At 39.5% G+C, this 14,252-nt stretch overlaps 1 protein-coding gene across 1 annotated transcript in view; it reads left to right on the top strand.

Moving 5' to 3' along the window:
* The first annotated feature begins 1,103 nt into the window (after positions 1-1,103).
* The window catches only part of N (neurogenic locus Notch protein), a 361,384-nt gene continuing 348,235 nt past the window's right edge, over positions 1,104-14,252 (top strand). The window contains exon 1 of the mRNA XM_070082900.1: positions 1,104-1,330. Within this exon, the coding sequence (XP_069939001.1) occupies positions 1,210-1,330 (121 nt within the window). The 5' untranslated portion in view covers positions 1,104-1,209. The remainder of the gene's footprint in view (positions 1,331-14,252) is intronic.

Genomic DNA, 14,252 nt, shown 5'->3' with positions numbered 1-14,252 from the left:
TGCATGGGCATGTCATTTATTGTTTTTCCAACGTCCTATGGAGTTAGGATTATATATAAAAAAAACTGGACTTAACCAAATTTTAGGTCTCGGCCATAAAAAAATAATTTAGACTGTCGACCCTTAGTCTGATTAACGGCTTACTTAAAGCTGAGTCATAATGGGATTTCAGTATCTTACTCATTTCTTTGCTGTCATCTGTGTAAGTCTCATCTCGTTTACACAGGGGTCCAATACTGATGTGGTTTTTGCCCCAGATTTGGCATTGGAAGAGAAATGTTTTTTTTTTCAATTTCATTTATTAAAGGCTTGAAGTAGCTTAAATTCGATATTTGCTATTTCTCTGTCCTAATATTTTTTTTAGCTACAACTTTACCGAGAAACTGTCCATAGGTAACCAAGTATTAGTAGTTCTGATATCCATTTTCAGGTGATATATGACCATGCGAGTTTAGCGTTTTCCTATGAAATTAATAACAATCGTCATGTTAAGAAGAGAAAAGAACTTTAAATATTAAAAGGATGATTTTGGTGTGATGGATACCAGTATCACTATTAAATCCCTAATTAAAATATTTGTTTTAGTGCTAAAAATTAAAAAAAAAATACTTTCTCTTAAGAGTTTCTGTTTACCTGCTTATACATCACGATGCCGTCTTCCAAATACCCATAACACATACCCATAACACTGGCGTATACCAGCAGTTATTATTATTAAAACTTAACCCCCTCCATTTTTATGGGAACATACCCTATCAACAAACGTGCGCACATGTTACCATTATCGTGTAATCAAGCTTTTATTTTTTTTTTTTTGCTTCCTTTTTTTCCGGGCGAAGATTGTGATTAGCTGACTTTCCTGAGAGGGCGGGGCTTATTAACCCCTGACACTATGTAGTTCCCCACACGACGTGCCAAGGTACCCATATATCTCTTAAATTAACATTATTAGCATGCATCCGTATATAGATATATGGATGATTATTGCACACGGAGAAAATACAACATAATTTAAACTTGATACGTGAGAAAAACGTTGTTATAGACTTCAATGCTACCCAGCGGAGGAATACGGAGATGGGCGGAGCGTCAGCCTGGACGTGTGGTCACTCAGTGTGAGTTGTAACTCCTGACAGTGAGGTTGGTTGTGTACGGAGGCATGACTTTGAAAAACTAAACTCGGGGTTGTGTATAGTGTTGTGGTGTTGTATGGGCCACAGGTCACTGTCCAAATGTATGGTGCCTAACGAGATGTCACTCCCTCGCAAAATGCACGTGCGTGCGGGGTTACTCATGTGGGTACTGGGCCTCCTAACCTCATCTGCTCATGGTGAGTTTAATTAAAACTAAAAGTTTACTCGTGCTATGTTCACTGTCCTATTTTTATGCATTTAGCTGTGTAATAATATAGTGTGGCATTAAGAGTAATAATGCCTTCGGGTGCGCGTTTGTTCTTCTCATGACTAGTTAGACGAGTGTGTGTAATTGCTTACATATCTCATTAGTTCAGCAGTTACATGGACTTTCCATTTTGAAAGACTGGCATAATATAAGGATAAAATGAAAATTGTGAATGTTATATGTGTGCATATGACTGGCCAGGTGATATCAGAGGAATGTAATCTCTCGTGTAACACTATCAGTTGTAGTGTTTTGGTGTTTAATCTTCATCGAGATGCTGCTGTCAGCCGTAGTTTATTAACAAAAAGTATGGTTGGGATAATTAAAACTTGATACTGCATCTTAATGTTACGCTTGCAAAACACAGTTCTTCATGGTCACTGGCTTTTTATGAGTGAAAGTACTTATATGCTACAGGGTGTGTATTATATATGGCTGTGATGTCTGACACATGAGTGCAGAGGTATAAGTCGACATCCTACAAAAATGATCACTAAATCCTACAAGAGTGAAGGAGCGAGCAGCATTCCTTGAGGATCGCCTGAGGCTAGTCTCCAGCCTTTGTTGGGAGACTGGCCCGCTACGACCCATCCTCCAAGCTCCAGCCCACCCAAGTGCTTTCACTCCTTTCTTTATTTACTTCACGTTGATGCTGAAGCCTTCCTTGTCTTGTCAGGCGTGAGTTTAGGAGTGAATACACTTCTAGGAAGGTGCTAGCATCTCTTAAGTCGAGTTATTTGAATTTTCCCGGGAGGCGATGCTCAGCCTGCCAGATGGTAGAGTGCAGTACCAACCCTACCGACGCAGAGTTTCCCATGGTTGGCTAACTCTTTTTAGGTTTAGGCATTATTATTTTTATGCTTACGAGAACTGTGTTGTCATTTCAATTGTGCGTTACTGCGAGAGAATTTACTAAAGATAATCCCGAGTGTGTTGTATGGGTGGACGGATATGAGGCTGGATGTTGGCAGCCCTGTGTTCACCCATCCACCATGGGCAGCTGCACTGCGGGTTGCTTAGGGCCGCTTTTGTTATATTGTGGATATATAAAACAGTACCTGTGTCACTATTTACCCTTTCTTTGCTAAGTTTCTCTAAAGTAAAGTAGTACAGGTTGAAGAGATGGCATAAACTTACCCTCGTGATCAGGACCATGATGTTAGTTTGTCAGTCATTAAGCAAACAAATGATGCCTGCACGTCCCTCTGCACGCGGCTCGCGCGCTCCTGTTTGAATTTAAAAACATTAGGCACGTGCTTTATTTTTCACGATGCTACTGTATTCGGCAGAAGGAAGAGGCGTATGTCGTAGTTGAAAAATGTGATTAATTTTTCTGATGATTAGTGACCTCATTTCAATGTTGTCCCAGTCAGGTTCCTACTTCCGCCCGTATGGAGGCCCATATGCTGAATGGGGTCCTGACTACCTCGTCCCAGTCTAACGAACTTTTTACCGGAAGTAGGGAAAATCTGTGTGAACACCTTACCTCTATTGATTTTATATCAAAAGCCTACCAATTGAAGACAAGCCACGCCCACAGTAACACTTCGCCTTTGCCGAATTATAAATGAAATCCTAATCTCCCCGCAAGGAAGGTTAATTCTGGTGAGGGGTTCATGATCCAAGGAATTGGACATGACCTCCCATTGGATCGAACCTCTCATTTCCCCAGGAGCTTTTGGCCCCCTACGGGTTTAATGCTCCATGAAATGCTAGTAAGAGCAAGGAAAATGCGTAATATCCTAGTCGATTATGGGCAGACAAGTATAGGTGCAACTTTAGACGAGGCAGCTGTAATTTTTTAATTTCTGATATTTAGAATAATGATGTTTATGTCCTTGAGCCGTACAAATAATGTAGTTAAATGTATTAGTAAAATAATACTAATAGTGTTTGTTTACATTGTAATTACTGGAAGCTCTTTCAAGCTCTCTGCTAAAGCTCTCGAATTGGAAGCTCAAGCTTGCGCTCTTCTAACCGTCTCATTAAAAGATGTCGCATAAAGCACTTTCACTCTCCTACAGCTCTCTTACTTTCGTATTGGTCTCTCCTTAAGCTTTTCTCTGCTACAACTCATTCTCTAAAGCCTGTTCGCCTTTATCTATCGTTTCCCTCCCTAGGATTTGACTCAACAGCGTACTAACTCTTAGATACCTATTTACTGCTTCTAAGGTGAACAGGAGCACCACGTGTAAGGAGACTGGACATAGGTTTCCTCGCCTTGGATTTGAACCTAGGTCTAAGATTTTGCATAACGTGACTTGTTTTCTTGTTGGGAAAGAATCTTCAGGTGGCCCCACAAACATGTATACAGAAAAGTGGCAATTCATGGATCATTAGTTATTGTGACCGAGTCTGAAACCTAATCCTTTATGGAAATTTGTAACGGGGGTGACCCAAACAATAACATTCACCGTCACTTGTTCCTTAATTCACTTAACGAATTTTAGTATCCCCACTGACTTGCAGTGTCAGACCTATATTTCCCACCTCTAAAGCTCAGACCTTAAAAACCACTTACCTTATTCTTATCCAGCTTGATGCTGTTGCCCCTAACTCAAGGTCTTCACACCAACCCTCCAGCCTTTGTAGAGACTGCTTTCCCCAAAGCCAATCTTCTGTCAGATTAGTTTTTTTTTTTTTTTACATGACCAAGCTATTTAACAACCCCCATTCTATTCTTTTGAATTATACCTTTCATACCTCTTTGTAATTTTCACTCTTTATTGTCTTCAAAATAGTCGTGCGACATAAATAACGTTTTAGCTAGTTCCAATCTCCTTCGCGGTAACATTCAAAGACCATGATGCTGTATGACCCTTCTGGGTTTAGCGCTTGGTTTTGATTATAAAAGGCCATGATTCACGCCAATACAAAAGCATCTATACCACTGTCGGCTGATAAATCTTGAATCCAGTGACAAACTTTTTTTCAACTTTCTCAAAACTCCAGTTACCTTTTTTTTTTTTTTTTACTGATTCACGTATATTATCATATACACATTTGCAGACACATGCACTTCCAAATATCTAAATTCATTCACTACCTCCATACACCATTTTTCTAGTCTAATCTCCAGCATTTCTTAACTTAGGTTTCTTATCTTACCAGTTTGCTGTATTCTGCATTCACTTTCCAACATTTTTTTTTTCACATACTCATATTCCTCTGCCAAGTTTTTGTTTCCCCGAGTCTCCCAGAAACACTTTACCATCAGCGAGCAGCAACTGTGTCAACTTGTTTACTCTTAAAAGTAATCTTTTAATTCTACTCTTCTTCCAAACATTCTTGTATCCATTCTTAAGATTTTGTTCGGATTTGTAACCCCCTGATTGTTAGCCACCCAGAATAACCCAAGAAAGTCGACTAACACCCAGGTACGGGATAACAGGTACAAGGAAACACACCTCATGCTGTCACCCTTGCCGGGGATCTAACTACGGACACTCAGTGTATAAGGCGAGTGTATTGCCTACCAGGCCACGGGACACTGTTCCTATCTAAAAAGACTGTCATCACACATCTATGTCCAAGGCCTCTGTAGATTTGACAAGGATTCCCAAACGTGGGTGTGTGAATCGACGTTCTCAGTGATGGGATTCATAAAATCAGAATGTAGATCTCGAATTGTGTCAATTTCAAGGCCGAGCCGAGATGTGCATCAAGTTCAGATATTCAGCCAACATATTTACAACTTGTCAGTAAAAAAGAATGGTCGCATTTCGCTCTAAATTTTCTCATTTTTCAATATAAACAATTTATATATTTTTGCATCTAGGCAGTGGCAACTGAGTAGTGAAGATTTATGTATTGTAAATAAACTTGTTCAGAACAGTTTATTTTTTAACTTTCAGTTAAACAGCCCAACTCTCAGTTTTTGCATGGTGTGGCGAATTTCACTTCTCATTCACCACTTCTGTAGCTACATTTAAAAAGTAAGTTACCCACCTGTGATTTCGATAATTCCTGACAGTCCGTAATTTAGATAGGCGTTTGCAATCCTCTTAACATATAGCCTCATCGTGGACTTTTAGTCCACTGCTATCTAGTGACCTTTTCTGAAGTCATATTTACGGCAGCCAGGGGTTTATTGGCAATTCCCCTAATGCGTGATGGGAGGCTGTTGAACAGTCTTGGGCCCCTGCACACAGAAATCACTCCCTACGAAAGTAAAAGACTGGGCAGGCGATGCAAAATGCCCCCAATAAAAAGTAGGGGCGCCATTGGTACACTAAGAGAAAACACCATAAGTGTCCGGGGCCCAAAACTGTTCAACAGCCTCCCATCAAGCATTAGGGGAATTGCCAATAAACCCCTGGCTGCCTTCAAGAGAGAGCTGGACAGATACCTAAAGTCAGTGCCGGATCAGCCGGGCTGTGGCTCGTACGTTGGACTGCGTGCGGCCAGCAGTAACAGCCTAGTTGATCAGGCCCTGATCCATCGGGAGGCCTGGTCATGGACCGGGCCGCGGGGGCGTTGATCCCCCGAATAACCTCCAGGTAGCATAACTGCTAAAGTTGTTTCCTTATCTGGCTTTTTTTTTTACAGCCTTAGTTATTCCACTGCTAAATTGAGGACTCAGGTTGGCATAGTGGCCAACCTAACTGTTTCCTAGCCAAGCGTTCTCCATGTTGTCAAGAAGGCAACTTGATGAACAAGTGGTTGGAAAGGAGGGTAAGGGACGCGCGCCATGAGGCTTCATTTCCCTTAACCAGGTGGCGCTAGCCGAGACCCACCCTTGGCTTCACCTCGTTGTATTGTACGTTATCCAAACTGTTTACATTATCGTCATCAAATAGTTTTACAATTCACATCCAAAACATATTTGTGGACTACAGTTGTATGATCATGGAATCAGTTTCTTTCAGTCTAGTGAGCAAGACAATGTGAATGAGAAACTGGGAGCCCGTAGTTAAGCGAGACGGTGTCGGGTAACTCCTTCCTCCCTGGCACATGTGTGTGTCACACTTGACACTCCCCAGATGGCACTTGTTGCATCCCGCTGACTCCCAACCACTACCCCATCAGGACATCCCAATGGCCGGCCAATCAGCAGCAGCCTCCCTGCCTCACACCCTCTCTGTACCTCTTACCACCTCCATGCCCCTCATTTCCTTCATGCTCTTCACCCCCTCTCCATTCCCCTCCCAGCACTTTTCCAACCCTCATTCGTTCCCCGCCCTTTCACCCCTTCCCTCGCACCCACCTCCCTATACCCTTCACAGCCCGTCTCATCTCTCCCTGCTCTGCCCCTTTCAGCCCCTCCCTGACCTTCTCACATACTCTACCCCCTCACACCTCCCTGGTTGGTCCGCACACACTACAGCCCTGCCAACACTCACTCACAATTCACGGGTAAGATAGTGAGCATCACCACCAACACAAGTGCTTGCTACATACCCTATTGTTCACTCGTGCTCCAAGTTCGAATGCTAAACTCGCAAGAATTGAACATGAAAGTGTAGCTAAGCTAAATACGCAAATATTGCCGTTTTAATTATTCATGATTCCCAGTTTACAGTAAATTATCCTTTTGGTTATTTATAGTACAATAAGATAAGCTTTATTTAGGAAATTTACAAATTTTACAGACAGTATTATAAATTTGTACAGTGGTAGGCATGCACTGTGGCACAAGTAAATGTAGATTTTAACCTAGGGATATAAGCCAATAATTATATTCCTTGACTTATATACATCGAATTAATGTATAAAAAACAACCTGTCATACAAGTGGGACTGGCGATTTCGCACGCATTTCAATTGGCTGAATTCTTCCTGAGCTAAGCTAAGGTTATTTTAAGGTAAATTAGCCTATGTTTGCCTATAGTTAAACAGCAGTGACAAATTGGCTGTTTATGCCTGGCAGCGTAAGGTATATTGTAGTCTTTGAAAAAACAGGGATGGTATACCCACTCACGCTGTTGGAGGATGAGCTGGTTACTGTATGCGAAGGGAGGGAAGTGTGGGTGGTGAAGGTTAATGTTGGTATCATGTCCCACGCGTCTGAGAGCAAGCCGAGGGACCTGTGGCGGGAAAAATCACGGCCTTGTCTATGTGGATCTTAATTAAATTCATTAAAACTTAGTTTATAATAAATTATACAGAGATCAGCTAACATTATGGTTGAGGTCACTCCAAAGCCTGGGATTGTTTAGGACTTTAAGGCAAGCCGCGTCGCAGTGCCAGACGCGCCCCAGAGGGTGGTGGGAGCTGCCTCTACCATGGTGGAATCAACAAGTGGGCAGCATAAGTTCCACAAGTCGTCAGATTTAACACACTCACCACCTTTCGAATCTCATACAATGATGTACACAATAAAAGGTAAACTGTAATCAGTTCTCCAACACACACATATATTGTAATAAGAATTAATAGGTTTAGAGACCAAATTTTACTAGTGTTGTAGTGTGTGGTGGAGCAGGTGGTGGGTGGCAACTAGAGACGCACGTGCAGGGAAGGGAGGAGAGAGGAGCCACCACGTGCTGGCCCATTTTAAAGGGACGCCGCGCCTTACTCCCAACGGTCACATTGTCCTCTAGAGGAAGAACGGCTGGGTCTCATACGAGGTTTAAAGTCTCGTGTGGACAGTTTTTAAAACGGGAAGAGATAAAGGTCCATCTTCCTATAATCCTAACACTCAAAATATAAATAAAGTCCTTTTACGAAAAAAATATTAGGTTATTTATGGCGTGTATGGAAATACATTGAAGCGTTGCAATTAAAGGTGCAACTCTGATCTTGTCATATATACAAACGCGTTAAGGAAATGTAACAAGGAAAGCACAAACTACCTTCAAGGAACGGCGCTTTATGTATGTTAACGGAAAAGGCATAGATGAACCGGAAGCACGTCACTGAGCCACAGATGTGGCCCTGACAAGTCAAGACAGCTGACTTGGGTTGTCTGCTCGTAACGTCACACTGGGAAGAAACATGACGCCCTGCAGACAAATAACATGGACTACCATGAATGAGAGCAATACAAGTCTGAGGTGACAGGCACCACCATCACCTTAGCAAGATACGATAAGATCCCAGGAAGCTCTTCCAGGTAGTTTAAAATATTATCAGGTTGAGAGATACGCGTTATCAAATATACAAAACATCCTACAAATAGTGTATACCAAGAAACAATTCAACACAGACCCGCAATGAGCTGCCATATCGCTTCTCTCTTATACATTGGCCACCTGCATCAGTGCTGGCTTCCCACAATGAACTCCAGGACCCCCATTTGCCCGTCTCTCGCTGAAATTGGCCACTTCCTCGCAAGATCATGCGAATAGCTCACACAATGGATGAGGCTACCTGAGACGGGAGGGACTCTCTTGGTCCACGAGTGATCATTCGCAGCTGCTTACGGTGTCAAGTTCATGCCTTAGTGGTGTATTTTACACACACACACACACACACACACACACACACACACACACACACACACACACACACACACACACACACACACACACACACACTCACACACTCACACACACACACACACACAGACACACACACACGTACGCACACTCGCTTTAAAAAATACATGATAGGGCTCAAGAGTTCAGGAACTAAGAGTCGACCCCAACAAATATAATTCGACAAGTACATATAAGAGCAGGTATAATCCTGTCCAGAAGCCCAGGAATATAGCCGGTCGATGAGAGTTAAGAGACAGGGTCAGGAGATATATGTCGACCACTGGAAATATAACTAGGTCAGTAGTCAGAGCGCCCGGTACAAAGTGTAACTCATTAGTCAGATTGCCTGTTTTCCCAAAGATGTCAATATTTACTTCAGTGTTAGTAGACTACCTGGAGTGCGTCACAGTACCGAAGACTGGACAAGAGGAATGCTCTGCTCCGGTAACAACAAATGTGTAATACGTATTCGCTGCTGCAAGCGGCCAGTTAAGGGGCAGGGCTGTATAGCATCTAGCATTGACTATTGTTAGATCCTTGTACCGAGCTATTATGGATAGTTAAATCTTTTAAATTGTTTAGTGATGGAGTTTTCTTATTGTAGTGTTGTGGTGATCATAGTCTTGAGTACACGCAGAAACAACTGAACCACCTTAACCGTGCTGTTATATTCTTGGAGGAACGCTAAACCCGCAGTTGTTATACAGCACCTGGGAAAATAGGAGGTATTCATGCTTTATCCAAGGAAGGGGAACACGGGTCCAGTTCCTTAGATCGAGATCATCACTGACATCAGCGAACCTTCCTTGAGGGGTAACACCATCTTAAGGAACCATGACTTTCCAGCATCCTACCGTCATGCATCAGGGGGATTACCAACTAACGCTTAGCGGTCTTTAAGAGTAAACTCGAAAGATTCCTCATAAAAGACAGTTCCTGATGAGCCGGGTTGTAATGCATATGTTGCACTACGGGCGGCGGAGACTAACAGCTTGATCGGTCAGGAGGCCCAGGCTGGGACCGGGCCGCAGGGGGGCTGACCTCTGGAAGTGACTTCAGGTGATAATATATTATAGAATTTGAGGTTGTCAGTCCCTCGGCATGGAGAAGTTCAGTTCCATAGACAGTATTTAAGTCTCCGCACTGTCGCTTGATCTTCAGATAGTTCCTGACTATGGAACTGAACTTCTCCATGCCGAGGGACTGACAACCTCAAATTCTACGACTACAAGGGTGATGGACTGATTACATCGTCTTCACATCTCTGATAATGTATTATTGCCAGTGTATTAGCCTAAAAATATTTATATACATATGTAAGAGTGGTTGAGGAGAACATTGTCGTAAAATAGACTCGGGGAGAAACTTCTGATTTTTACTTTATTATTTTTTATTTTCCTCTCCGAGGCAGTGGTTCCTATGTTGCTACTAGAGTTGGTATTCCCGTATTATATATAATATATATTATGCAAAAAAATGCAAACAAGCGATAGAAGATACAAAACCACGGGGGAGTTGAATAGCTCAAGGCCTTTCGTGTTGCAATCAACGCATCAGGAGCTTGCAGTGTTGCAGAAAAGAGGATCTTCTAGCAAAAACGCTTCCTCTGAACATGTCTGTTTGGATTTTATCCTCCTTTTTTTTTTTGCAACATGTAGCTCAGCTGCATGCGTGATTCTTGTAGGATCGCTGCTCAAGTGGTAAGGCGATGCGTACATTGTGCTGTCTGAAGACGGTATAAGGTTCGCAGGGTCGAGTCCTGGCCTGCCGCAGTTTGGTAAATGATTTAAAGTAGCTTGTTTCGCGATTTCATTGTTTATATATATATATATATATATATATATATATATATATATATATATATATATATATATATATATATATATATATATATATATATATGCAATAAGATCACAGTAAACAGGTGATTTCAGAATATGCAAAACAACCACTCTGAAAGAATAGAGAAATTCCAAGCGCTTTCGTGACTACTCACATTATCAAGGAACTATGAAAGTAAAGCATCCAAGGAAGCTATATAAGGGGTCTGGCCAGCACCTCACTATCAGATCCCACAACGGTTAAACACCTGACGCACGCCGACCCAACTTGGATAGGTCCTTTGCACAACTCACCCCACAAACTATTCTACCCAAGAAAATTTAAAAATTATTTGTCCAGTGTATTATTAAATTCTTCCCAAATTCTATTAATTATAAATGGATCTAATTTATATAAACCAAAGGAAATATTCATATTATTGTCAAAACTGCTTTTTATGAAACAAGATTCAATTATATTCCTGTCGACCATGGACTTGCTTGATACTACTTTCTCAACTTTTTGAAAATCAATTGGATGGTTAAAATCTCTTACATGAATAAATAGAGCATTGGAATCTTGTCCAGTTCTAATGCTATATTTATGTTGTTTTAATCTTAGTTCGAGATTTTTACCAGTTTGACCGTAATAAACTTTATCGCAAATTTTACAAGGAATCTTATAGACACATCCATCAGCATTTTGGGGGGAATTCTTTATCAAAAGTTTTTTTTTTGTTTTTTTTTTTTTTCTGTTGTTTTTTTGTTTTTTTTGTTTTTTTTTTACTGTATCAAACCCCTCAAGGAAGGTTCCTTGATGTTGGTGAGGGGCTCTTGATTTAGGGAATTGGATCTGTGCTCCAGTTCCCCAAATTAAGCCTGAATGCCTTCCACATCCCCCCCCCCCCAGGCGCTGTATAATCCTCCGGGTTTAGCGCTTCCCCCTTGATTGTAATAATAATAATAATTTTACTGTATCAAGATTTTTGAATACAACTTTAATATTAAAAGTCTTAAGAAGAGAAGGCATATCAACCAAGTTTTCATGGTAAGGGAGAACCAACATATTTTTAGTTGAATAAGGCTGGTTGTCCCTTTTTGGATTGTAAAAAGTATTTCTAGCAACTTTAAAAGATTTATCAGTTACATTTCTTGGGTATTTTAAATCATTACCTATTTCATAAATTTTGGATATTTCCTCATCTATGAACTCAGGACTACAAATTCGTAAAGCTCTCAAAAACATTGATGAGAAAACAGACAGTTTGACTCTATCTTGATGCGAGGAATAATAGTGGACATAGGAACAGTTATTTGTAGGTTTTCTGTAAATTTTAAATTTGAATTCATTATTACCCTTAATAATTAAAACATCTAGAAAAGGCAATGAGTTATTTTCTTCAAACTCAACAGTAAAGTTTATAGAATGGGCTAAGCTATTTAATTTTCTTAGGAAATGGTGTATATCTACATTTTTGGGCATAAGACACAAAATATCATCAACATCTGAACCATTTAGCTCTATTAGGGAGGATTGTGTTAAGTAACCTTGTTTCAAAAAATTCCATGTATAGGTTACTAAGAACAGGTGAAAGAGGATTTCCCATTGCCATACCAAACTTCTGAGTGTAAAACTTATCATTAAATACAAATTTTGCATCAACAATGCAAAGTTTAATAAGTTTAATGATAGTAGGAACTGGCAATGGTAAATCATAGTTAACGAGTTCTTCAGATAAGAAACTTAATAAATCATCAACAGGAACTTTCGTAAACAAGGAAGTAACATCAAAACTAACCATGTTAAAATCATTTAAGTCAGTCAAGGAGCTTAATTTATCAACCAAGTCTATGTTGTTTTTAACATTAAAGTTAGAAATTTTGCCAACAATAGGGCTCAAAAATTAACAAGCCATTTGGATAATTTATGTGAAACTGACCCTATGGAGCTAATAATTGGTCTGACTGGATTCCCTGGTTTGTGTGTTTTTATTAGTCCATACATGTAAGGCAAAGATGGATTAGTGGAAGTAAATTGTTTGACTAATTCATCTTTGCCTTTCAGTAGAAGTTTTATTGTTTTATTGAAATTGCTGTTAACGGTTTCTAGGGGATTTTTCCTAAGTTTAGAATAGGTTTCAGTATCATCTAAGAGATTATTCATTTTTTCTTGTTGATATTTTGAGCCCTATTGTTGGCAAAATTTCTAACTTTAATGTTAAAAACAACATAGACTTGGTTGATAAATTAAGCTTCTTGACTGGCTTAAATGATTTTAGCATGGTTAGTTTTGATGTTACTTCCTTGTTTATGAAAGTTTCTGTTGATGATTTATTAAGTTTCTTATCTGAAGAACTCGTTAACTATGATTTACCATTGCCAGTTCCTACTATCATTAAACTTATTAAACTTTGCATTGTTGATGCAAAATTTGTATTTAATGATAAGTTTTACACTCAGAAGTTTGGTATGGCAATGGGAAATCCTCTTTCACCTGTTCTTAGTAACCTATACATGGAATTTTTTGAAACAAGGTTACTTAACACAATCCTCCCTAATAGAGCTAAATGGTTCAGATATGTTGATGATATTTTGTGTCTTATGCCCAAAAATGTAGATATACACCATTTCCTAGGAAAATTAAATAGCTTAGCCCATTCTATAAACTTTACTGTTGAGTTTGAAGAAAATAACTCATTGCCTTTTCTAGATGTTTTAATTATTAAGGGTAATAATGAATTCAAATTTAAAATTTACAGAAAACCTACAAATAACTGTTCCTATGTCCACTATTATTCCTCGCATCAAGATAGAGTCAAACTGTCTGTTTTCTCATCGATGTTTTTGAGAGCTTTACGAATTTGTAGTCCTGAGTTCATAGATGAGGAAATATCCAAAATTTATGAAATAGGTAATGATTTAAAATACCCAAGAAATGTAATTGATAAATCTTTTGAAGTTGCTAGAAATACTTTTTACAATCCGAAAAGGGACAACCAGCCTTATTCAACTAAAAATATGTTGGTTCTCCCTTACCATGAAAACTTGGTTGATATGCCTTCTCTTCTTAAGACTTTTAATATTAAAGTTGTATTCAAAAATCTTGATACAGTAAAAAAACTTTTGATAAAGAATTCCCCCCAAAATGCTGATGGATGTGTCTATAAGATTCCTTGTAAAATTTGCGATAAAGTTTATTACGGTCAAACTGGTAAAAATCTCGAACTAAGATTAAAACAACATAAATATAGCATTAGAACTGGACAAGATTCCAATGCTCTATTTATTCATGTAAGAGATTTTAACCATCCAATTGATTTTCAAAAAGTTGAGAAAGTAGTATCAAGCAAGTCCATGGTCGACAGGAATATAATTGAATCTTGTTTCATAAAAAGCAGTTTTGACAATAATATGAATATTTCCTTTGGTTTATATTAATTAGATCCATTTATAATTAATAGAATTTGGGAAGAATTTAATAATACACTGGACAAATAATTTTTAAATTTTCTTGGGTAGAATAGTTTGTGGGGTGAGTTGTGCAAAGGACCTATCCAAGTTGGGTCGGCGCGCGTCAGGTGTTTAACCGTTGTGGGATCTGATAGTGAGG

The sequence above is a fragment of the Cherax quadricarinatus genome, chromosome 8 (genome assembly GCF_038502225.1).
Source record: "Cherax quadricarinatus isolate ZL_2023a chromosome 8, ASM3850222v1, whole genome shotgun sequence".
Taxonomy (NCBI): domain Eukaryota; kingdom Metazoa; phylum Arthropoda; class Malacostraca; order Decapoda; family Parastacidae; genus Cherax; species Cherax quadricarinatus.
Note: the sequence above shows the minus strand (reverse complement) of the source record. Positions and strands in the feature narration are given on the sequence as shown.